Source organism: Apteryx rowi, unplaced genomic scaffold (genome assembly GCF_003343035.1).
Source record: "Apteryx rowi isolate R43461 unplaced genomic scaffold, aptRow1 scaffold_264, whole genome shotgun sequence".
Taxonomy (NCBI): Eukaryota; Metazoa; Chordata; class Aves; order Apterygiformes; family Apterygidae; genus Apteryx; species Apteryx rowi.
The window spans coordinates 595,316-621,177 of record NW_020449019.1 but is presented as its reverse complement, the minus strand read 5'-3'; the positions used below and the strand labels follow the sequence as shown (position 1 = coordinate 621,177).

General features: G+C 43.9%; 1 protein-coding gene across 1 annotated transcript in view; it reads right to left on the bottom strand.

The window, feature by feature from the left end:
* Positions 1–25,862, bottom strand: part of NRG2 (neuregulin 2) — a 171,702-nt gene that overhangs the window by 33,586 nt on the left and 112,254 nt on the right. Inside the window, exons 3-5 of the mRNA XM_026067884.1 lie at positions 19,590–19,708; positions 15,444–15,509; positions 4,273–4,393 (exon numbers count right to left, since the gene is read on the bottom strand). Coding sequence (XP_025923669.1) covers positions 4,273–4,393; positions 15,444–15,509; positions 19,590–19,708 — 306 coding nt within the window. The remainder of the gene's footprint in view (positions 1–4,272; positions 4,394–15,443; positions 15,510–19,589; positions 19,709–25,862) is intronic.

Here is a 25,862-nt window from a genome sequence, read left to right as displayed (position 1 = left end):
AGCAGCTCTATAACTTCTCTAAGTAGTGCCAAGAACTCTACAGGATCCAGGATAAAGGACAGGCCCAGACAGAGATCAGATGCTACTAACTTTCCTAAGCATTAGATTCAGCTGGACACAACAAATCAGTCATATCTCTTCTGCATCGCAGCCCAGTTCAAAGGCCTTGCAACTTGGTTGTGTGTGTTCCTTCTGCAGACTCTGAAATTCGCTCTACCGAAACTCACAGCTTCCCTACCATTATGGTGAAAAAACAGTCTGATTTGTAAGGCCTCTATGAGTAAAATGGTCTGGAGAAAGGTCAAGAAATTTCTCCTGTCAACAAGAGCCTCGGGCTCTTTAATTTACTAATGCTGTTGAGTCAATTCTGTATGTGTGTGGTTCAGTAGTTTTCCGGGTTTATGCTGAAAGTGTGCAGTATATCTGATGCAGATCACACCTGTCCCATCAAATTTCCAGGTGGTCTGTTTGCATAGTCAGGATGACAGGAGAGATTGTATCATATCCAAGTTTCCTATGTAACTAGCATGTATAGAATTTACTTCAAATTAAAGCCTAAATTATGCAAGCATACTCTAAAACAGGACATGCCTTCTGGAACAGTTCCAAATCTATTTTGAGCTCTTCCCTGGTGATGAAACTGCATTGTCCAAAGTCTAGATGAACTGTATTAAACAGGGATGGAGACAGTGGTTTGCAGGCAAAAGTTGAGCTGTTGTTTACTCTCCAGAATTTAAAAGACCAGAAGGAACAAATTGCTGGAGTATAATAATAAAAGGCCAGCTGCCAATTTAGACAATATCTGTAACAAATCAAGTGTGAGCCACTTCAGGAAAATAAATCATCTGAGAGTCCAGCTGCCCTTTTTACTCCAGAGTGCCAGGGATAACATGTACAGAAAGAATCTCCTATGCTTGTGGACAGCTGCAAACAATGAAATCCAATCCAGGAAGGTGATTACAGGATCATGACAGGTAGTGAACAAGAAGAATGCTCTAAAATTCTATTTTCTTATAATTGGTTCTCAGAAGGATATTGAAAAGGCTGGTAGCATCACACTGGTTCCAGGAATGCTAGAATCTCCTTTGTACACAGTGAAGGAAGATTGCAAGGTGGGAAACAGTGGAAACATGCCCTCAAGTTTCTGCTGACTCTAACCAGGAATAGCGAAGTGGGAACAATATGTGGATAGATATGTTGTTCCTGGCTCAAAATATTCTTGTGGCTCTTGTTCAATCTCTGGCTCCAAAGCATTTGAAGAGTCTGTGTGCAGAAGGAGATACCAATGTCCTTCCTGTCTCACATCTCAAAGGCAGAGGTTGCTGGTAGAACAAAGCTGACTCCCATGTTATGGGGTTGAGAAATACAGGTCAAACCCTGCATTGTTGCCTCCTCCTCTAGGTTCTCCTCTGAATCTGTATCATTGCCTCTTTTACAAACTGCAGCAGCAGACCTTCTGTCTTGGTGAAGTCGTGAAACATTTCAGCACTTTGGTAGTTTGCAGAGAGGTGAATCTGCAGACAGTTTATCCATCATGAGCCCTCACCACGAATCTTCCATTTTACTGGGAAAGACATTTTATGGGAAGTGTGGTGTTCATATGATCAGCTCAGATTCTTCCACTTTCCTCAATAATTAACTGCTGCTTTCTGGAGTCCAGAAACTCTAAAATACACCAATTTAAAATCCAGCACTTCTTATCTCCAGTCTATGACTTAATGATAAAAAACATCCAGAGAGAGTGAACATCCAGGTATCTCCTCAAGCAACAGGAGCAGAAATGATTGCACTGTGTGGAAGGAACTTGTGTCCACCTGGGTTCTTGGTAACAGAACTGTCTTTTCTGGCAGACAAATAGTGACAGTGCAGACCTTCAAAGCACCTTCTTTTGGTTAGCGCTTTGTTGACAATTCATACAGACCTTTATTTTTTCATACACACCTTGTTTTTAACAGCTGGTATCTTGGGACTCATCAGAAACAGAAATCATTTTACCATCTGCAAGTAAGGAATTATGACTTTCAAATGATATGAAATATTTATGTCTGTTTTGCATGGCACATAAAATCTTGAAGGAATTCATCTTTGAGCTGCCCCTCTGTTCATCAGTTATCATAATAGTCTGGTTTGAAGGTAGACTTTTTCCTAGCAGGGCTAGCATTACTCTGGTTAGATCAGTTTATCTGCTGAAGACACTTGATGCACTACCATGTGCATCCTTCATTAGGAATAATGGTGCCTAACCTTCACACCTGTGTATGGCAGGAGTTCAGGTAACTCTTGCTATAATTAGAAATCAGTCTGATTTGAAAAGTCTTGATCTAGTTTCAAGTTTCCCCCAAAAGAAACAGCTTTGAGATCTATGCTTTGGGCTCAGCACTTTGCTTAGGACTAGGCTGTGGCACCTAGATCCATACATTGATCCATGCACTCCCGCAGGCTCAAAGGGCATATGGATTCGATCTAAGGCTCAGCCCTCCCCAGCATAGAAGGACTGGAACTACTGGTGCTTCATGCAGTTGCATTTACCCCAGAATAGTGGCTGTGATTGATCAGTCAGATCATAGTGTGATTGATCAGCCAGAGCTTCCTCTCTATATCCTATGGCAACACTGGAAGGATATAGCAAGATGAACCCACAGAGCCACCCAAAAGTCAGAGACAGACACAACTATTCTAAAACACAAGTCTGGTATTCTGGGATTCTCTCACTTTTCATATATGGGAAGTGTGGAGGACCACAGAATATGGTTTCTGTCCTACCCTATACTTTTTATGTCTGAAGGGGCAAGCCTGGGACAACTGGGAGATGCTGTTCATCCCATGTCCTTTCCACCACACCTGATCCTGCACTGGAAAGTGAGAGCATGGGAGCCCACCAGAATACATTTCCACTTGGCCCTTTTATAGACAGCTAGAGCTATGAGGGAAGCAGTTATTTAAGAGAGTTGCTGGGGTTTGCTACTGCTCCCTGCCAAAACAAAGGAGTGCAAAGTGCAAACAAGGTATTGGGAGAAGGGTGCTAAGCTTAAACCAGCCCACAACCCTTCCAGGAGAGGCAGTGATTCAGTTCAGATACATTCTACAAGGCCTGAGGAGCTGAAGGGTCTAGTGAACACCACGCCACACAGCGGTAGTGGTATTGGTTGATATCCACAGTGGTATATGCCTTTGGCAGTACCTCTCCACAGAAAGGTGTTTGGGCCAGACAGGAAGCAAACACTCAACTCTGGGCTTCTATAATATGGGCACAGTGATGCCTGGATTCCCAGGTGACCTCAGGTGTGCAGTGCATTCATTCAGTGAAATTCCTGAGCTCACTAGTCTGGCTGGGTGTTGCCTCGCATGGCTTCAGTGGCTGGGTTCAAATGGGCACTTCCACAGCCCAGGGCAGCACCTCACATGGCTGCGGTGGCTCACTCTGCGCAAGCTCAGGGACAGGAACAGGTGTGTTGGCCTAGGTACGTTTGTCTCCAGCACTAGCAATCAGACCGTGTTTTTCATTCACATCCCACATCAAGCGTGGAGGGTGAGCCATGAGAGGCTATTGGGCTTTTTAGTTGTGACAGGTTTGAACCAAAGGTGAAAGGCTCTCACATCCTAGTCCACATCCCCCAGACTATGCAGCCCCACTTTAAACTCTCCAAGAAATTGCATTTTAAAGATGACTTAATATGTCTCCATCCTCTTTTTTTTTGCAGGTTCTAACATTTGAAAGGGGCATTAAACAACCCATTGCCTGCCATGAAGGCAAGCATGGAGTGATGAACAACTGTATGCTAAATCCAGTCTTGGGCCCATGAAGTGGAGAAAGGATAGGTAAGAGGCAGGTCTCAGCAAGGAGCCCCTTATGGTTATAGAGGAGGAAGGTGGTTGTGCACCATGGAAAGCCCCTCTGCTCTGAGGGGAGACATGTCAGCTGGAAACATGGAGCTTTGAACCAGCTCAGGGAGAACAAGAGGAAAATGCAGGTTCACGATCTCCCCTGATGCTGCAGAGGAGAAAGGAAAGAGAGGGAAAGGAAACAGCGAGGACAAACATGTTCTCAGAGGAAAAGTCAGGAAAAGTGAACTGTGGTATTCACACAAAAAAGAAACTATGAATCCTCCTCCCCCCACCCCCACCCCTCCAGATTCCTTCTCTAAATCTGCACAGCTCAAACTGCAAATGCCAGGAGAATTTCAAAGCCACCCTCCTCCTGCAATTGCACAGAGGTCTCCTCTCACCCAGTCAAGTAACTTGCATGTTTACACAAGAACTACACTCACTTACTTGCAAGACAGCTGATTAATCCCTTCGATGTAGTAGCATACACCACCATTGACACAATAGGACTTGGCTGTTTCGTTGCATTTTCTAGCATGCCCAGACCAGGAGGAGAGAGTTGTAGTTACTGCAGGAAAAAAAAAAAAAAAAAAAAAAAAAAAAACATACACACATATATACAAAAAGGATACATTGTTACTTTCTTTGTTGGGTAATTCTGGTTTCTTAGATGACTTTCAGGTAGTTCATTTGCCAGAGTAAAAGCCCTCAAGCTACAAACCTCAACCTGTGCCTTTAGACCAGCATTCTGCTCTCCAGGTCCTAGGACTGGACCTCTTCATGCCCAGCAAAGGTAGGTAAGCAAGTGAGGAGTTCAGAGCACATCCTCCTTCAAGTAGTCAGCATGTCAGGAAAAAAATCATTGCTTTGGCATCTATGTATGGAAAAGTACCCCCTTCCCAGCTTCCCTTGCCCTCCCCTTACACATGCATGCAAACTTTCATTGGCAGGCAGGCAGGAGGTTAGAAAGCCCAGAAGGTGCACTGCAGAGTCATGGAGTCACTGTGGCACGCTGCTAAGGCCTGATTTGCATCATGATATTGGATCAAGATCCAGCAAAACTGAAGGGGACATTTCAATGTTAGGAAGATGCTCCATGTCTCTGGGAGGAAAGAGTTTTTCAGAAGCAAATGCCCTCAATTTGTCCCAAGAACAGGTCCAGCACAACTAGGAACAGCACCGTCTCTCCCTACCCTATTTCTGAGTATTTCTCTGTCATGCTCTAATGGGGCTGCCTGAAAAGACCAAAGAGGAACTCAGCATTAGAAGACAGTCAGCTCTGGTCTATGCTAAGAAGGCAGTCAACATAATTGATGCTTCCTGGGATTCAGATGCTTTTTCAAATTCAACTTTCTTTCTGGAGAAAAACTTTTCAGGTACGTAAAGTAGAAATGAAACTGACAGCACTCTGCAGAATTTCACTGTAATAACTGTCTCTGAGTGACTCAGTCAAACCTACAGCCTAAAATGAAGAGTTTCCGTAGGCAAGACAAAGACTTCTAGGAAGGGAAACATCTTTTGTTAGAGTAACTGAATCAGGTTACAAAAACAGACCAGCTTTCAGGATCGCAAACCTGTCTTCACATCACCAAAAGAAGAGCTGGGTGCTCAAAAGTACCTGCTTTTTCCAACTGAATACCTGATCTCATTGAAGATATTCCCCCTTCCTGATCTACCCATCTTGTTTATATCCTGACACAGTTATGTCTCCAATAGTGTGGCTACTACATATTTCCAGCACCTTTTCTGTTGTACTAGAGGTTTCTAAGGAGGTGATCTCCTCTATCATATTTTCAAAAAGATGAACAAAGCTCAAGGAGAGGTTAGTGACTTCAAACTGACTGTTGAACATCTGCCATGCAGCAATAAACCTATCACAGGGTAGGGTAAAGGGCTCTACATGGGACAACCATCATGCCCACTGGTTAGAACACTGGGAACAGAACAGGGACCACCTTGACACAGGGGTCAAGGAAAAAAGCTGAGTCAGAACTTATACTTCTGCAGCATAGAGGCACATTGCTCTTAAGGCCAGGGGAGAGGGGCTGGTTCAGGACAGAGGAGCTCTAAGTGTGTGGTAGCACTTGGAGCTTCTTTGCAAGGGTTCTCCTTTACTATTGCCTGATCCAGCCACTTAAACCAAGTCTTAATGACAATTGGCATTTAAAAACTGAGCATGGAAATAAAATCTAGCTTGGTAGCATGCATCTCTAGCCCAGAACACAGTCAGAGTCAGGCTGTGCATGGACTTCAGCATGTACTTGTGTGGGAAGCTGCAGGTCATGGAGGCTGCCAGGCTAGCACAAGCTGCCTGCTTTGCTCTGGAGCTCCCTTTGGGCTGTCTGAGCCAGTTTGTGGAGGCAGAAGCAGCAACAGAGTACTGAATAGCTCGCCAGGGAAGTGTAAAAATGACAGGGGAGCAGGTACAACAGGAAATCAGCAATGGCCCCTTTGAGCAGTCCTGCAGTGTTGCTTGGCCAGCACACAGCATGGCAACTGCGGAAGTCACTCACAAGGTGGCCTTTGGTTTGGGTTGCTTGCTGGTCTTTATTAAAGTGCATTAAAGCTGGACAATGGATGGGTCTCTGTTAAAGCAGTAAGAGTTCATTCAGATAAAGAAGCACTGAAACTTCAGGAACCAAAGTACCAGTGCAAAAAAAAAAAAAAAGGTACATGGAAAAAGCAGAAGAACAGCTTGCAGAAAGCCATCCCCCCTGCAAACAGGCAATTTATCAATTGGTAGCACTCAACGATCTGTGGCATGCATCTGGAAAATTCTCATATAAATCCTACAGGAAGAGAACATACTCTGGAGTGAGTCTTCCACAGGAAGGGAAGAGGGTGAAGGACAGTGAGGGAGAAATGCAAACAGAGCCAGGAACCTTCCAGTAAAAAACACCTCAGATAACAATGTACCCTTTATGCCAGAAAAGATGGACAAGAAGATGGACTGCTGTGCGATGATGTGATACCAGACCGGATTACAGTATTGACCAGCCAGAGATTCTGTGGGATTCTCATCTGATTTAAATGACATTGTTTCATTTAACCAAAAAAAAAAAAAACCTGACTTGAATGAGACTTGGGATGTGAATGTTGTGTACTTCTTAAAAGAGAGCTGTCAGCAGATCTATTTCTGACAGAAAAATGCATGATTGATCAGTTCTCCTAGGAGCACATTGTTAATGTAGTTATCTTTTAAATCCTGTTTTCTGCAAGGACAGTGTCTTTTCTTCTGAGGAAGCACAATGTGTTTTAAAACTGAATCAATACACCTACAGTCAATTTGTTAGTATCAAAGATGTAGCAAAAGCTGAGAAAAAGAGGCAGTTAGCCCAAATCCCTGTTGAAAAAAGGGTGTCATGAAATACAGTCCATGATAAGAACAAAAGCCGAGCTGAACTGGTCAAACCAAGGCCTTATCTTACCTCTGAGAGTGGCCAATAGCAGATGTCTAAGGAAGGATATAAGATCAGGATGAGCATACAACGATAATTTTCTCATAGCCAGCTAGGATGAGCAGCTCAGAGGCTGCCTAAGTCAGCCACAGGGTCTTTATATTTAATAGCCTTTGATGGATTGCTCTTCCATAGATATATCTAGTTGCTGTTTGAATGAATGCAATCTTCTAACATCCATGATATCTGTGACAAGAGTTCCAGTGTTATGTTCACAGTGTGCAGGCACATCTCCTTTTGCTTTTTTTTAGACCTGTCCTTTCCTAGGCCTTATATCAGAAAAAAAAGAATGATCATTCCCCAGTCAGTTCCTCCATGTTCTTTTTCATCATGGCATTACAGCCACTGCCTGCCATCTCTTTCCAGGCTGGAAAGTACTGATCTATTTAGTAATTTATCATACAGAGACTGATCACTGCTGCAATGCTTTTTTGTGCCATCTGTGAATCTACTCTTTCTTTTTGGAGATGGTGAAACAGAACTGTGGGCAGGTCTCAAGGTACGGGCCAGGGATGCACAGAGGGTCTTCACGTCACTCTGGTTTGTTCTCTATTATATTATTATTATCTATTATAATCATTGCTAAGGTCCATTTTGAGTTTTCACCCGTACCGAACACAGACCTTTGCCTATTATAACCCTGAGATCTCACTCCTGCATGGTAACAGTGAGTCCAGAGCCTACCAAGGTGCCTGATCGCTCTGGGATGTTGCTACAGCTGGGATTTCATGTTCACAAGGGGAGTAGCTGCAACTTGTTTGGGGACAAGGAGGGAAAGAGCTGCCAGGCTGGAGAGCAGCTGGGGCAGCCAAAATGTCTTGCTGTAAGCTTGCTAGAAGTATACCCATCTCAGAAAATGTAATTATGTTTCAGAAAATGTAACTATGTTTGGGATGAAATGTGGCCTAGTTTGACCATATGTGGCTGTATGGCACAGAGAAACACTTTAAGGAGTGAAGCATGAGAGGCCAAGGGGAATTTTAGGGAGCTTCCACCATACTGGTAGGATAATTCAAATTCAATTCAAATTTAAATCCAATTCAAATTCAAACTGGGCACAAAGCTCCTGCAATGTGAAGCAAGGCCTGGAGCAGCTCGCTCATCAGCAAGTCAAATCTTCAGTGAGTCTGAGTACCAGAGCCAAGAGCAAAGCAGAAGGAAATGAGGAGGCAAGGGCTGGAGGAAGATGGCTGCCTCAGATGGATGTAATTGCAAAAGAGGCTGAAGCCAGGTTTTATTATTGCTGTTACTCATCCAGTCAATAAGGACAGTGTTGAATACACACATGAAAGATTTAGAGCACTGTGGTCATTTGGAGCATCTACTTTCCACAGAGCACCTAGATTTTCAGGGATTAACGGCACTGGTGGGGCATCAGAGAGGAGAGCCACAGGTACCAACACTGCCATATTGACTTCCCTTCACATAATCCATCTACTCAGAAAGGCCATTAATGATTGCACAGGTAATCTTATACAATTCATTCCTCGCACATCATTTAAGCTTTGCAGACAGCTCACCAGACTATTCATAGGAAGCTGGTGAAATACTCCCCCTTCAGCCTCCAAAGAGTTAATTAATGCAGCTCGGACTATAAATTATACTTAATTTTTCACAAACTACAGCTACTGTCGAGCAAAGCAGGGAGACAGTGATGGTTTAGATCTGCTTTTAGTTGCTCCTTTTTTTTTTTTTTAATAATGTTGACTGGTGGGTTCATAGAGTACAGACACTTTACTTTCTCAATATTTAGACATTCAGTTAGACAAATGAACTCAGCCGCTCAGAGAGTGTATACAAATTGCCTGCTCTGTATATACCTCATGTACTTACTGATAAAACACAGAATTGCCGAGGTTTCTCTCAACCTAGTTCATCCTATCCCTTGTCAGAACATGTATGAGAAGGTGTCTGGCCAAACTTTTCCTTAGTTGTAATCCTGGAGCAATTCACACTAAATCCATGATTTACACTGATTAATATACTGAGGGCTTGCTGATCCTAACCATTCTCTCTGTGGGACATTTTTGTACATCTGGCATGGCACTCTCTTCTCTTAATAAACCTGAACGGAGCCTGGATGCTCGTCATCAGCTATCTGAGAGACTAAAAGTGCTTTACCTAAAATCAGAAAGGCCTGTCCAGACTGGGGCTCACCTGGCAGCTGATGGGGAGACTCCAGAATTAAACATTCTGCTCCTGTATGTTTATTCATTTGGAAATGTCCCAGTATTTACCCCTCCATTTTATTGATACAGATTCTGCTGGAATTACCTTCCCAGTTCCTGAGGGCATCAATAGCTGCAATACAAATGCTGGACTGCAGGATACTCAGCTCAGAGCAACACATTGCTGATCAAAACAATACACAATTGCCATCCTCACTGTTCAGATGTCTCACAAAGAAGCAAGTTTAAAGGTTTCTGAGCACCAAGGAGACTGCCCATTTCTGTAGGATGTGTAGCTATTGCAGGGGTAAATTTCTGTGTTAACATAAAGCTTCCAGTCACATCTCCAGGCTGATCTCTCCAGTTGTACGAAGTTGCCCTTCCTAGCCTTTTCATTATCACCAGTCTTCCAGAAAAAAACTAATAGCACTGCAGCATTTTATTTTCTTGAATCCTCATCATCAGTTGTAACAGCAGCAACATGATACTTCAATGAGAGGACTTGTTCAACAATGTAAAAAGCCTTTTGCAGGGCCAGTGCCAGCATGCATGCATTGCAGGCGGGACAGTTGAAGCCCAAGAAGTGAAACACCATGCCAGGGTCAAATGACAGAGTCAGAAAGGCAACCCAGATCTCCTGGTAGTATCCTGCTGTAACCACTAGTCATACAGCCTCTTCTTCAAGGGGATGGTTCAGGTTCCCTCCTAAACCATATGTCATGCTTCCCATCTTCTGCTTTAAAGTCATAGTGGCCTGTCTTCACATCGCATTGCGAGTAGTAATACAACATACCCTTGCTGCGACGGTTACTTCAAAAATGAGCCATGTGAAAACTAAGCAATGAACTTGACCTGACACCAAACAGGCATACCACAACTCTCTTTGCAGATGGACAGCGAGATCTGCAACACGTACACCTCGAGGTACCATGCTTGTGTGCATGCAGGCCTCACCCAGTTATCAACCACACCTCCAGCTGTGGACCCTAAATTTAGAGTTTAAAACTATCTGAGCAAAGGCCACGCCAGAATTTATTTTTAGTCTAACATTAAAAACTGGTCTGTCTGCATAGCCCTTGGCAGACTGAGATCTGTTCTACCTTTGCTCTGGGCTGGCTGGGCACTCTTTAGCTCCAAACTAAAAGCATCATGTTCATGTAACATTGTCAGCTCTAGGAGAGCATAGTGCCTTCAGACTGCAGAGACTTGGAGTGAGCAGAGATTGACCTGCAAAATAACATGAAGATTTAACATGGTCCATCTAAAACAGCATCCAGTAAAGGCCATTCCAGGTGGACTTGAGGGGGATGGAAGTAATTGGCTGAACCTTATTCACACAGCACATTTTACTGTGGTATATGCTGAGGCTTTGATTCAACTAGGTGTGACCACCTACAGACCACATCACAGAAAAGCCGTTGTAACCATGGCCCACCAGGTCTGCCTCATGTGGGAGAGAGAAAGTCCCCTGGTGGAGAAAGTGAAGAAAACATTCCAATCATCAATCATGCTTAACACTGGGGAGGACAGTAAAATGGGAGAGAGAGAGCATGAATGAGTCCAAACTGAAAGGTCTATGTATGTAGTCCAAGCGCAGCATGAAGATGACAGCTATTAAAGCTGTGGAACCAAACTGGAGAGCTAGACTTAACTGGAGAAAGCTGGGCTTTCTCATCCACCCTTCCAGGTCATCTTTAAAGCGACTTCAGGGAGGGCTTAGGATCCCCAGTGGCTGGAGTAAAGGCCCCAAATATCAACAATCCAGAGAGTTCAGCTTTCATTCAGGTGCCTCACAGATTATCCCCAAGTCCTCATGTTCCCAGTACAACTCAGCACTCTCTCTCTCCTGCCCTTTCTCTCTCTTTGGCCTTCTCACTTGATCCCAAACCTAACTATGTTGCAGAGCACCAGTAGAGAGAGATGAGATGGCCCTGCAAGCACTGCCCAAACTACACAGGCTGGTAAAGCAAAGAGACCCAACCAGACTAGCTAGATGATGTTCCAGACACAAAACATGAACAGGTGAGCAACTGCAGTGATCTACATGTTGGTTCAGAGCATCTGCCCATGACTGACAGAATATCTTGTATCTTGACAATATCAAAAACCATACTTCCTCCACCCAGCTTATATTTTCTCTTATCCTTAAGAGTACCCCCATTTGTCAAAGAGGAGGAAAGGGACTAGAGGACAACTCAGAACTCAACAGCAAAGAACAAGCAAAAGGGGTTACCTGACCTTTTCAGAGATTTCAAACATTATTTTACCTTTTAGAAATGAGACTTTGATAAGGTTTCAGTATGTTTGTCCTGCATAAGCCTTTCATTTCAAAATGTTCTACAGATTGCTCTGATTCTTCTTACATTTTTGTCTCCATCAAAACATTTCTAAACTTTAACATTAAGTTTCCTGTTCTGTTTACCAAGCAGGCCTGTAGCCACAAACTCCTGAACCTTGTTTAACTGCTTTGGGCTGCACAGTGACAGGTTCACATTACCATTTTGAGTACTCTGGAGTAATTTCTGATGTTGAAATGTACATAAAGAACCTTTCTCTCTGCACCAGGGCACGTGATCAAGTTACCCCATCTTTGCAAGTTCCTACCTGTGAGCTGAGCCACTGTAACCACCCAACTGCAGAGTCTTAGCCTGTGACAAATGTACAATATGACTTACTTTAACACTTTTTCACTACGGACCAGGCTACCACAATTATCTCACACTTACTGGGCTGAATAGGCAGGTTCCTTGCTAAGAGTAGTAGCACAGCTTCTCTTTCAAGCCCCAGTGCTTTCTGGGGAGCATTATGCTGAAATGCGCCTAGGACCCCTCTACTCTGGCAATGCTCTGAAGCAAACATATATTCAGAGGAAAGTGTAAGAATGTAGTACCATGCTAAAATATGCAATATCATGGAAGGATTTTCTCAAACACCAGAGATTTCTTTTCTGAATCTGGCTGTCAAAGTCCATTTGGATCATGCGGACCAAAGCTTGTGTTAAGATCTATACTACGCCTCTGTGGCCAGGCTAGTACTCATCCCACTCCATGGCCTGGCTTGGTACATCTGCTAGATGGCTCTAGCTTATCTGAAGGTGTCCATACTACTGAATGAAGATGAGTGGGATCCCATGACCATGCATATGTCTTGTGATGGAGGCACCAGGAACCCCAGCTCTCCCTCTGGCAGGTCCCAAGTTGCATCCACATAGCTGGAGCAAGGACGAAAGGAAGATTTTGATCCAGGTAGCTCTCAAAATGCAGCACAAACAGATCCCAGATCTCCTGAATGTTTTGTCTTTGGTCGCAGGTCCAGACTGGTATGGAGGCTGTCTCTACCTGGAAATACCATGGGAGCCTGGATTTCTCCATACTGTTCTGAGGGCTGTCAGGCCTGCACGAAGCAGTGTCTCCATCAAAGGGAACCACAGGTCCTACTCCAGACAGCATGTAGGCGGGGGGAGCAGCAGCTGGGGAAGAGAACCCATGTACACCATAATGACAGTACAGATGCTGACAAGAACCTGCGGTACAACCCTGCCTCCTTGCCCTTTGGTTACAGGTGCCAGGCAGGCATTGGAAGGTGCTGAGATGGAAAGAAGTGTAACAAAAAATATGCTTCCAGAGATGAAAGTTACCCAAGAGCAGAGAGAGAACCCCTTGGAGACCTGGGTTGCATTTTGAGCACTACCTGGTGTCCAAACCTGCTGTAGGTCAAAGTTCAGTGAGCAAAGATGCAGCAGTACCTAGATGTCTGTGACTCCTGGAGAAGAGGAGGAAGGCAGGAGTGACTCAGGATGTGGTAGCATTTGCTGGCAGCTTCACTTAGAGGTGCTAAAAAAAGGCTGTAATTGCACTCCAAGGGGGAAGTATGTGACATCCCACTCCTGTTCCCAAGGCAGAGGTAGAAAGGAAGGCTAGACCACTTAGGAAGGAACTAGAACCTTCAAGAAAAACACTAATTGAAAATTCATACACCAGGAGCAGCAAGGAGATGGCGGGGTGGGAGTGAGGGGTGGCCACAGGGCTATCTGGAGTGAGAGGTTTTTGTCTCCTTGCCCAAAGGAGCTAGCTGGGTTACAGGGAGAACACAGTGAGCTTCTTGAGGTGCCGGGTCTTATACCCTTGCAAGGCCTGCCTGGTAATGTGCCTGCTTTGCACCAGAGCCATGGAGCAAACATAAGCGCAAAGTTCCATGAGTGAGGCACTTTCCTTTCCTGAGCAGCCCCAGCTCTAGTTCCCACCAAGTACCAGCTCACACAATGCTTTCTCCACATGACGTTTAAAACCCAGTAGATCATTTAAAGTCTTTCACTGAAACAATGAGAGGTGGGACAGTCTACAGGTGCCAGATAAACTTTTAAAGATAGATAGGTATTTAAAAGAAATGCAAGAATTTTACAAAAACAAGATACTTGTAGCTTTCCAGACCATCACATCTCACAATACCTTCTTCACTTCCCCCATATATTATACACAAGTGCAATTCTATGATAGATCAGCAGTGACAACATGTAAAAATCAGGGGGAGCATGTGTTATTCAGGTAACATTTGGGAGACATCAGAAAAAAGGAATATAAAGGAAAAAGCCAGTTGCAACTTTAACCCTGGAGATTTTACCATCTCTTCACATCAATAAGAAAAAAAGCAGACAATCAAGGATGACAGTCCCACAAAGCAGAGGGAAAAGTTTCTCCAAAGGAGAAACTTCCATGCAGGCCACAGAGCATTTTTGCAAGTTTCTTCTCTATTGTTAAAATTTTGCTTTCAGTGAAATCACATATATCTAAAGTGATAAATATATAGCATGGATCTATGCCAGTGAACACAAAAGCAAAATCTGGGGGAGAATGATGTGGTCATTGTATTAACACTGCTACATCTCAATACAATGTCAGCAGTATAGTGGATGGCTAAGGACAACATAAGAGCAAATTTTAAGTGTAGCTTTATAATCAGGAAAGCTGTAAAAGGATACCTGGCCAGTGCCTTACTGTGGTGAAATCAGATTTCCTTTAAAATCATAAAAGATTCAGTCTTCCAAGCAGAAAACATCTGCATTAAATCTGCAAGGAAGAATTGTCAACACACAGGCAAAGCCAACTATGTTGTCAATTCTGGGCAGGAGCAATTGGAATGGAAATATAGCACAGATCTTAAAATAACTGCCTTTTCCAAGGCTCTCTGAGTGTACGCTTATTTGGATGGGATCCTGACAGGCTGTCCAGCGTGCTGACTGTGTCTGGGTTGTGAGGTGTCACTGAAAGTGGAGAGACACTCCATCACAGAAATAATTCCCTTTACCAGAATGAGTTGAACCCGTGGCCAGGCACTTGGCTTCTAGATTTGCATTCATATACATCACTCTCTGCTTTGACTTTTATATTTGTGTGTCTATTTTCTACTGTGCTCTTGACAATCCAATAGAAAGCAATGCTAAGGCACTTCCACCAAATGAAATCAAATTAAACATTTCAGGAAAGCTGTTCCTGACTTCCGGAAGCTTAAGAGAAAATGTGATGGAAGGGTGCAGCCATATTTTCTGCATTTTTTCTTAAGACTTATGCTCAGAAGTCTCGTGTCTCTTTCCTTGTCTTTCCTATAGCCTCTTTTGTTTTTCTTATCTGTACTCAAAAGAAAAAAAAAATAGCCTAAACCAAAAACTAACAAGTATATCTTACCAGTAGCCATAAACCCAGGTATTAAAAGACCTGGCAGTGCTTAAAATCCAGCTGCTGTTTTAAACAGCATGTTCTTCATGTTACCATTGCCGTAGTTATCATCTCCCTCTCTCTAGGTTAGACACCAGCAACATAAATTGTACTTTTGAAGGATTTAATGAAAGATCAGTGGCTTTGGGGGAAATCAAAGAGAAGTAGAAATTAAAGAAGATTCCAAGAGACAGGAAAACATTCACACAAAATGTCTTGTAAGACTAAAACAAATAAAGGGAAAGAAACTGTATGGGAGGAGTGGGGGGAGAGGTACTTACACTCTTCTTCCATAACAACTATTTTAGTTTCTGAGGCTGGTAAGACTTGTGGTGATTTCGTTGTTCCTGGGGAAATTAAGGTAAGAAAGTAGTGAACAAAATATCTAGTTTGACCAGAGAAGGGTGGGCTTAGCTATTGCAGGGAGGAGGATGAGAGCAGGTGCTGCTTGGTGGCACAGGCTGGAGAAGCTATGGACATGTTAGTACCGGTTAGAGTATACTTATTTGGATAATCAGGTGAAAGAGGCAGATAAATGAGTGTCCCTGCAGGGGATAGCACAGTGCAGGTCAGTTCCCTTGCTATAAAAAGATTCATGCCATTAGGATCTCTGTTGTGATAAAAAGGCAGAAATGGCTCAGGATATGTAGCTCAGGATTCACCAGGCAAGATAGGGAGTGAAATGGTGGGAAGTTCTCTTAGCCCTGATGGCCATGAGGATGCAAAGATGAGATCATGGAACATAATGATGAACAAAACATGAAGGCGAGTTTAAGAAAAGATGGGATCATCTGATGAACCTCCACCTCCTTCAAATGTCTGCAGCTCTTCAACATAAATTAATGCTTTTATAAGAGATGGAGGAATATAAAATTGATGAAGGTCATGGCCCAAGGCAATACAGGAGCCTGGAATGTATAGTGTTTTTCTCCTTATAAACCAGGATACTAGGGAAGTCCAGCATTCACCAGTTATATGCAAACTGGCTGACAGCAACAGTCCGTTCTGGATCAAAGCCTCTCATGACTATCCAAAGGTGCAAAATGATCCAAGGAGAGAGCATTGGCAACCCATGCTGTGCATGCAGCATGACCAGGGCCATCATTTACCCTTTCAAAAACAGGGGAGAGAGCACCAAGAATGGTAAATTAAAAGAAAAGAGAAAGAATTAAAAAAAAAAAAGCTTGATTTTTCCTGAGGTATTTAGCAAAGACAGGGAGAAGGGGGTAGGGAGGTGGGGTTCAACTAAGGGAATGTCTAGAAATTTTAATGAGGAAAAAAGAGTCTAAAGCAGTCACATCTCAGATGCTCCCTCATTCCCACTTGCAATGTCAATGTTAGACTACTCAATAAAGAAGACTGGGAAATGGGAAATTTTTCTAAGAAAACATCTGATTTGCCTCAAAATAATGAAACTCTGAAAATAGCACCAAAGCACAAAATGTTTTGGCTAAAACCGGAAGCATTTCCTCAGAAAAGTGACACTCTCCCAAAGCTTTTCAAAGCGGAAACTTTTATTTCTGTGCTGGGCATTTTGTGGAAATACCAGAATTACAGAAGACAGATGAGCTGATGGGTTTGGAGGATGGGCATTTTCTGAGCAATGACCGGTTGCTGCATTGTGGCCACTCTCTTTTTAAAGAAAATCTCTTTTCACTGTAATGTTCTCAGTGATTTGCAACAGATTTGCAAATAGTCCTCTTTTGAAACTGATATAAACCAAAAACTAATAGTGGAATAGAGCAAAGAGTATTTTGCAAAGGCAATGCTGCCTCACAAGGCTGAGAAATTGTTGCCAATAGAGACTGAACCTCAGATGTTCACCTCCATGTGCCTGAGAATCTCATGTGTGAACTCCTCTTCTGCTAGCCAGGACTCAAGTGGGCTTAGGAGCCTCCATCTCTGGCCTCTGCACCCCTGAAGGGGAACAGCATGTCAGGTCGAATGGGCTCCTCGCTTTCCACAATGCTCATCTCAAGCTTCAAGAGCTTGAGCAGCTTGGACCACCTCTTGCAATGTCACCAACCTACAGAGGCATCCAGAGATTTCCCCAAACTTTGAGCCAGTGAGTCACAAGATGTGGTGTTAACTCAGGACCTTTTCCCAGGCCTGGATTCAGCTATCTGTAAGTATCAGAGTAAAATTACAGTGTTTCCAATAGTACTGCTAAGTGTCAGGTCACAAAGTGCATTTACAGCAGACGGTCCTACAGCATCGGTCTCAGGCAGTCTGCCCAGGAGAGGTAGCTATACCAGGGTCACGGACAGGGCAGTAAGGAGCAGCAGCAGCTGGAGAGAGCTTCAGGGGAAGAAGGGAAGCCTCCAAGGGGAGGCCAGCTCGTGCTTCAACTCCAATTCATTGTTATGGACTTCTAGTTCTTTAAAGAGCAGTATATTGAGACTTAGTCCCAATAGGATCAGTGCTATGAAGTCCAGAGAATAATGCAGGCAGGGACAGAAGGATGCACACTTGTGGATTCAAAGAGAAGTAGATGGGAGTTTTCTACTGGAAGATATCATAGAAGAAGGGAGCTTGCAGAAGTGAGGTGAGGAAAACTATCTGGCTAGTTAGACAGATAAGACAGCCTAGCAGTAAGGACAGCATGGAAGGAAACAGGGAGACTCCAGGAGAAGAAGAAGTGCACAGACAGATGAAAGATGCTTGGCTCTGGGGAGCTCCAAAGGGAAGCAACAGAGGAGTGCAAAGGAGGGGACAGAATGGCAGAAACCTGCAGCAATCACCATCATCTTCCCTTTGCAAGGGACTACAACTAGTATTCAGTTGCAAATATTTGCTGTGCTGTTAGGTGACCTGCAAATGGCGGCAAAGGTGTGCATGCAGCTGAGAGGCACAAGCCAAAGGCAGATTTTCAAGGCAGCTTAGAGAACAGATTTACCAAGATAAAGCCACAGTGGGGCAAACCATGCAATCTTCTGTCTATAGGATCTGCAGTGCCTTGCAGCCTGCAGCTCCTTTTAGGCAAAGGTACAGGCCAGATGTTTGGGGCTCTTAGTTGATTTACTAGTCTCAACACATTGGTGGGCAGCTCAGATGTGTCCTCGTACTCCCCAAGACCTGAGTAAGAGCAACCACCTGCTCCTGTCCTTGCTAGATAGCAAATCTCCGTGTGGAGGAAGACTTATACACTGCCAAATGCAGCCTTTATTTGTACATGTGGGAAGAAGTAGTATGAAGTTGCAGCGGCCTGACCTTCATTTTCCTGGTACCGTAAACAGTATGCAGGATCAGAGCACTGTTCAACCAGATATGCTTCCTCTGTGAAAAAGTATTGCTAATGATAGGAAAGCACAAGAAGAGGACACAGAGCTCTGTCTGCAGGCATGCACTGCTCATGCATGCTCCGTGGGGGATTTTGCACAGGCAGCTCTCAGTTGAAACAGGAATAGTTTACACTGCAATTGGACAGACAGAGCGTGAGACAGTAAAAAGAAGTGGCACTGCCTCAGTTAGCTAACTCTGGACATCTTTTCTATAACAACTGGAAAAAAACATAGCAGAGCTTTAGGGATAACTTCATAGGCAGAAGATTTGAACACAGATTGCCTTTCACCTCTGGAGCCCTTTGCAAGCAGATGTAGCACTGGCCTTTTACAGGCTGACTAACTGAAGGGGAGGCTGTGTGACAATCTAGCTTTACAAAAATAAAGATTCAGAACTGCAAACACTGCTGAGGAAAAGGTTAATAGAGAAATAAAACAGCAGGAAAAAGCTACCTTCCTTCATATATGACTAATGCTAATAAGAGCACAACAGAGAAACTGGGTTGCACCAAAGGGCTGCTAGCACAGAGCCCAGGCTCCCTCAGTGGCCTGTTGTGAATGGTGGGAGAAAGAGCTTAGGAAACAGGATTTATACAGAGTCATCCCTCCCTGAGTTGCACCCTCCAAGCTTCTGACAATCACTTTAGGGACTTTCTGAGCTGGAGGGTGCACTCAAACCATCATGTTAAGCAATGTAATTGTAATGCCCAAGATAATAAAACCACCTAACCTCAGACTCCATCTGCTGAGCTCTAAGAGATGGAGCACACATTCTAAGATGAAAACCAGAAGCAACTTCACTCATCACAAAGCTATGGTTTAATTTTTTTGTCTTCTGGTGAGTTTTGTTTCTCAGAAATTCTTTAAAAAAAAGAAAACATCAAGCCCACCAGCTTTCTTTCCTCCTCCCCCCCTTTAAAAAATACATAGCCTGCAAGTTTATTTAAAATGTAAATCAACCACATTGCCAGTGACAGATAACAAAGATAAACATTTATGCTAAGCTGCATTTTTCTTATCTCCCAAGATTATTTTACTTGATATACTGAAAGCATGAAACAAAATTCAAGACGGATCATGTGCAGAACCTCCTGTTTTCTGCTTGAATGGCAGACAGCTTGAGACATTTGCTGGTTTCTAACTTACCACTTTTCACATTCAGGCTGCCTTTTGCGGTGTCTTTCCCTAAAACGTTCTCTGCTTCGCAGCTGTACTCCCCAGCATCTTCCAGCTTCACCTTGTTGAACTGCAGTCTGGAAATCTTTCTGTTGAAAAGTACAGCAGACATATCTTATTCAACTGCTAACCATCTTCATGAACTGATAACCATTCCTGACCCTGATATGTTGCCTGGTAGGTCACCCCATCTTAAACAGATGGACAATCTGACCTTGCAAGCTGAACAGGCTCAAGCCTAGTCAAGGTTTGGATGAGACCCTTCCCAGGAATCACAATCACTGTGATTTTCTAAGGGATTTCTCCCTCTGAATCAGGACTGAATCACACTGCTCTTAACCTGATGCTACAATTTGGTCTGATACCTAATCTCATTCTCTGACAGGGCACATGCAAAAAGTCAGAAAGTCTCATGAGGGTTTTGAACCCAGGAGTTCCAGCATCCCAGAACACAGACTTTCTGCTCTGTACGAAGGTAACTTTAGTGATGAACAGCAGGCTCTGCCTGCAAGAAGGAGATGTGGAAATGAGCCACATATTCTGTGCCTTTCTCTGCAAGGAGTGAAAGCAGTCTATCTATCAGCTATGGGGTTCCTCCCTGGCAGCATTTTGCAATGCAGTACACTTAAATGCAAACACATATTATGGCCATGAGGGGGAGGGGGAACTCATCATTTCCAGTATGCAAATGAAAGCCCCATGACTTGACCTAGACAGCTAGCTTGTAGCTTTCTCCAGGCCAGCGATTAGGGCACTTTGTCTCCCCCAAATATGCACACTCCAGGGCAGTACAAACATGTGGGGGCTGAAATCCACATGATCATCTTATTGATATTGGCCAGAAGTACCTGGAAACAGCAGAAGACGTTGTACACGATGACTGCCCATGTCACCTTACAACCTGTGCTGCATGCTAAATGAGAATGGAAGCAGCTCTGTGGCAAAACAGTTCAGATGCTACAAGGAAAAAAAGTGTTGCCTTTCCCACAGGGTAGGATTGATGTCTCATTCTCTGAGATGTCTCTCTGATTAATAGGCAAAAATCTTATGTTAACTAATTCAACAGAGATGCTTTGGGAGCCTTCAGCACACAGCAGCAGTCACTCATGAGACTACAGTGGGGCTGCCATCCTGTATTCTCTTCTGGAGAGAATATCTTCCTCCACTTTCTACCCCAAGCTGTTGTCTCAGGTCTGTGTCATACAGTCACTGTATTTAGAGTCTTGGGAACACTGACAGCTTTCACAAGAAGTCCCAGGGGCCTACATCACTGAAGACAAATAAAATTCCTTTTATGTGGAAAATAATCATTATCTTTGGAAACATTTCCAATGTTACATGTGTCATCTGAAAAAGATTTTTCTCTGGGCTGCGCAAAGCATCATCCACCAATCCATAGGAAGTCCTTCACAGAAACACACTGACATTTTTTTAACATTCTAACATGCTGCTTCTACTGAGAGCCAAGGCACAAGGACACAGCACGAACATCTCACTAGTTATACTAGTAAATTAAAAGCACTTGGAGAGGACTTGGTACAGCTCCCAGGACACAGGCACTGCCCTGTTTTACAAGATGCGGTCAGGTGCTCCATTGCACGAGTTTAGGCCCCATGCAGAGCAATTTTTAAATGAATGTTGACAGTGTGCAGAGATCTCTTGAATCCCTCTAATCCTAGGTTTCCACTATTCTGCTGTACAAAGCTAGTTATTTTGGCCAACATGTTCAAATGTGGGTGCCTAAATAAGCAGGCTGATTCACAGAGGTACAAAGCTTCCTTGATTCCCAACACTATAAATGTCTCTGCATTTTCTCAAGTCTCAGAGGGTCACCTGCAACAGTACTGAGCATTGTGGTCCTCACTATTGTGATGTCTAGGAATCCAGCAGCACCCAAGAGACAGTAAAGCATTTAAGGGCCTCTAGGGCCTGTTGTGGCCTGGCAACAGTTGGGTGCTGCATCTTGGTAGGGAGGTGTTAGAGGTACCTGATGAAGGGAATTTACACTGTTAGGCTAGAGCAGCTGACTTCAGGACCATGTTCCTCTCTCTTTCTGCAAGGATGGGTGTAGTAACACTTGGCAGATGAGCAAGGCAGGCTCCTAGTACTACTGCATACAACTCCAACAAGACTGATCCCAGCAAAGCCATTAGTTTCTCTGAACTATCTTAACCCTTATTAGCAGAATATGCCATTTGTTTTCTAAACCACTGTTATGCTATGCTAGTAGCTATAGCTGCAAGACGTAACCAATGAGTAAGGCAGTACGTACTGAAAGCAGCAAGACATGGGTTCCTGGGCAGCTTTGAAGAGTGAGGCTATAACTCAGAGTCTTCCAGAAAACACCACCCTTGCACACTGTCATGCTCGGCCATCTCCTAGTGCAGAACTGAAAGTGTTAATGAACATACTGCCTTCAGCTTCCGGAGGCTAGATATTCTAATGATTATTGGCTGCACCATAATCTCATATGCACAACACATTTCACCATGTGCAGTATCTGGAAAAATCCACTACAGCATTAGAATATCACCTATGTACGTGATCTTTTACAGACAAAGGCTTTTAAGTCCCAAAGACACAAATTAGTAAGTTATTACTGACACAAAAGGCTAATGAAAGGGGGCATGTTTGACAGTTTCATCTCCAAGAACAGAATGAGAGACATTTGGTCTTTTACCTGAAACTGAGGAGAATGTAAGCAGAATAAAAAGCAATGCTCATATTTATAGAACATCAATGTCAAGGTGAAACCAAAGAGGCTTATTCTGTTTTAATGCACAAGACTGTCACACTGTCAAAACAGCTTGTTTTTATTTTCTATCACAGTTTGTGAAATTCTCCTAGCTTTTTTTAGCAAGAACCCCTTGAAAAATCGAGAGTTTTTTTCTTGCTTTTCATACACCATTCCCAGATCAATGTAGTTCCTCCTGGTCTCACTGCTGTGCTGTATAATGTCAGGTAATGGACTTGGAGGAGACAGATGAAGGATACAGAGGAAGATGAATTTTGATGCAGAGCATAGCCACAGTAATGGGAATTTCCCTATTCCAGATAGCATTGAAACAGCCAGACAAATACCTTGTTTCACAGCATTAGTTGTGCACCTTTTAATTCACAGAGACAATGCCTGTGCACTAGAAGAACTGACAGATCTAACAGAGATTAGACTTTGCCTAATCCATGTGTTGCAAAGAGAAAGATGACCAGTCTACCTCTGGTTCTATATTACTACCTTGAAGTTTAGCCTGGAGAAAAGAAGACTGAGAGGGGATCTTATCAATGTATGCAAATATCTTAAGGGAGGGTATCAAGAGGACTGGGCCAGACTGTTTTCAGTGGTGCCCAGAGACAGGACAAGAGGCAACAGGCACAAACTGAAACACAGGAAGTTCCATCTGAATATGAGGAAAAACTTCTTCACTGTGAGGGTGACAGAGCCCTGGCACAGGTTGCCCAGAGAGGCTGTGGAGTCTCCTTCTCTGGAGATACTCAAAACCTGCCTGGACATGATCCTGTACAACGTGCTCTAGGTGACCCTGCTTGAGCAGGTGTGTTGGACTAGATGATCTCCAGAGGTGCCTTCCAACCTCAACCATTCTGTGTCATTCTGTGAAGTGCATCTAAAATACTTTAAAACTGATTAGGAAATCGATATTTCAATTTATTCCTCCTGCTGTCCCCAAGGGCAGATATTATGTTCATTTAAGCACTGAGGTATGCTTTTAAAGTAATATCAAGCAGTAGCATTATGGGGAATTATGTCGAGCACAAGAGTTTTGTATCAGGTCCCCTGTTGCTCTTCTGGGCAGCACATTTCTTTGGGACACGAACCCCTGGGAAAGACCTGCCTTGTGCATTCACAAGGGTGCCTGGCTGTCAGACAATGCCATTCTTCTGGAGGAAGGCACTGCCCCAGGCTGTTTGTTCAGTGAAAGGCCAGGGTCACTGACAGATCCCATTATTTCACTGTCGTGCAACTCTGTTGACATTTCTTTACTCCAGGGGAAAATCTGCCTCATTGTATTTTCTGACCCTCAGCCCATATGACTTAGCCACGCACTAATTGTCTCCTGTGGTGCCAGTGGAGAAGTAAGCCATGGTGAATATGCTGTCTGCAAACTCTTAGGGATAGGATTCACAAGGAGACCTTCAGCCTTGCCAGAAGAGGCTCCCCCAAAATACCTTTTCAGCCAAGAGAAAGAGTTCCTCAGAGTACAGTTTGTAGTGATGAGTAAATCATCCTCTGGAGTGCCAGTCTCTGGACTACAATGGGAAAAGAGGGACAAGACCTACACAAAGATCCTGGCATATTCTGGCCCAGAAGGGTGGCCTCATCCGCCATAATTTAGGCATCTCAAAATTAGATGTCTAAATCTAAGTTCAGGCCCTGAGGCCTCCTGTATAGCCAGAGGAAAGAAACAGGCACTTCATCTCAGCCCAGGAGGAACTTTTCATGACAAGGACTGATGTTTCCATCAGCACTTTGGTCAAATCAGAGTAATTTTTCTCCTCTTCCTACCTCCAAATGGAAATAGGACCTTCTCACCACATCATCTCCTCTCAAAGCCATTCATCTCAGAGTGGGTGAGCAGGAAAGCAGCTGCCACTCACTGCCTCAGAGATACCTCCATTTCACTGAGTCGTCAGTGATCCCTCTGTGAGCTCAACTATTTCAGCATCTTTCAAGACAAAAATAAGTCTAGGATTATTACTACTGTAATATTTTATTAGCCTTCTAAAAATAGGGTAGCTAATATGTAAAGAATAAAGAAATCAAGGAATTAGCTAAAGAAGAGAATTTGAAGACTAGACCATATGCCCCCCCCCTAAATTGGCTATGAAGATCATTGTATATATTAAACACACCTGAGATCCTAGGAAAAGGAAATTCCTAAACATGACCCTTGCAAAGGACACACTGAATAAACTGCTGTGGTTACATATTAACTCCATTCCTCTATGTTTGAACAGAGAGCCAACACCAATATTGCAGAGAGCAGAACGGCCAGCACTGCAGCATGTGTAATGTTTACACTCCCGCCAAAGATTTAATTGGTGCCTATGGGTTGTACTGGCACTCTGCATGATGATTAGTTTGTCCTGAGAGAGCAGGTTAATGATGAAGATTCAGAATAGCCAGTTGTTTAGTTTACAGTCAAGTATTATCTGACAACTGTCAGAGATCAAGCAGCTCCATCACTTGGAGCAGGGGCTTTCAGTGACTGGGCCTTGGAGAACACATTCCCCTTCCCTAGAATGCAGTGGGATAAATTAAGCAGAAGAGACCATTGCAATGTGAAGCACAGAGTGAGGCTGGCCATGGGAAAGCACCTCTGCTAGGAAGGGGGAAAGTGGCAGCCAGGACCATCCTCTCCCCATACAGTGAGACAGGAACCACCCCAGACTCTTCCCTACTCTTCAGTTAAAGAGCAACACAACAGAACTGGGCAAACTGGCAATGTCTTGCAGTGCTTAAGAACAACACACAGCTGCATGGCCCTGCTTTGGCTGCTATGAATTCTAGGGCATGAGCTGGTTAGCTCATGATTAGCTACATAAACAGCAAATGGGAAAGAAAGAAAAGAAAAAAGAACCTCTCAATCAAAGCAATCAAATAACAGAGGAAAGAATAAGAAGGTTCAGATTTTTCAGTTCAGTCACCATCCCTGCTGTGTGGGCGAAGTCCTCGTTTCTCCTCCCCTTACACCATCATCTGCCCCATTCAATGTTTGATCTGCTGGGACAGTAGGAGAAGCAGGCATGGGAGACAGCTAATGTCCTTGTGGGTGCCCGTGACAGGATCAAGCATCCCCTGACCCCCTCTGCCTGCTCTCTCCTACCCCTGTCCCCCCACATTAAAGTACTGTTCTAACCTGAAAAGCAGATTTGCTCAGCAGTGCTGTTCTCTCTCTGTGCCCAGTCTTGGGACAGGCTGATTTTAAAAGGAAGACTCGACCAGTCCTCACTCTGCAGAGCTGACACTGACGCTGGTCCGAGAGCAAGAGCTAGAGTCCTGGGTCAGGCAGCATCAGCAAAAGGGGAAAAGATCGATAAGTACGTTCCAAAGAGCAGGGTCACTTGTGCAACCCCCCCTTCATTCTCAAATTCTGCCCTTGGCTGCAACTAGGAATTGTCATGGATATTCCTGTGATGAGAAGCTATGGAGCGACAGAGGCAGTGTAAGGCAACCACACACCATTCCCCAGGGTGGACTTTGTGGCCTGTCTGTTGAGAGTCAAA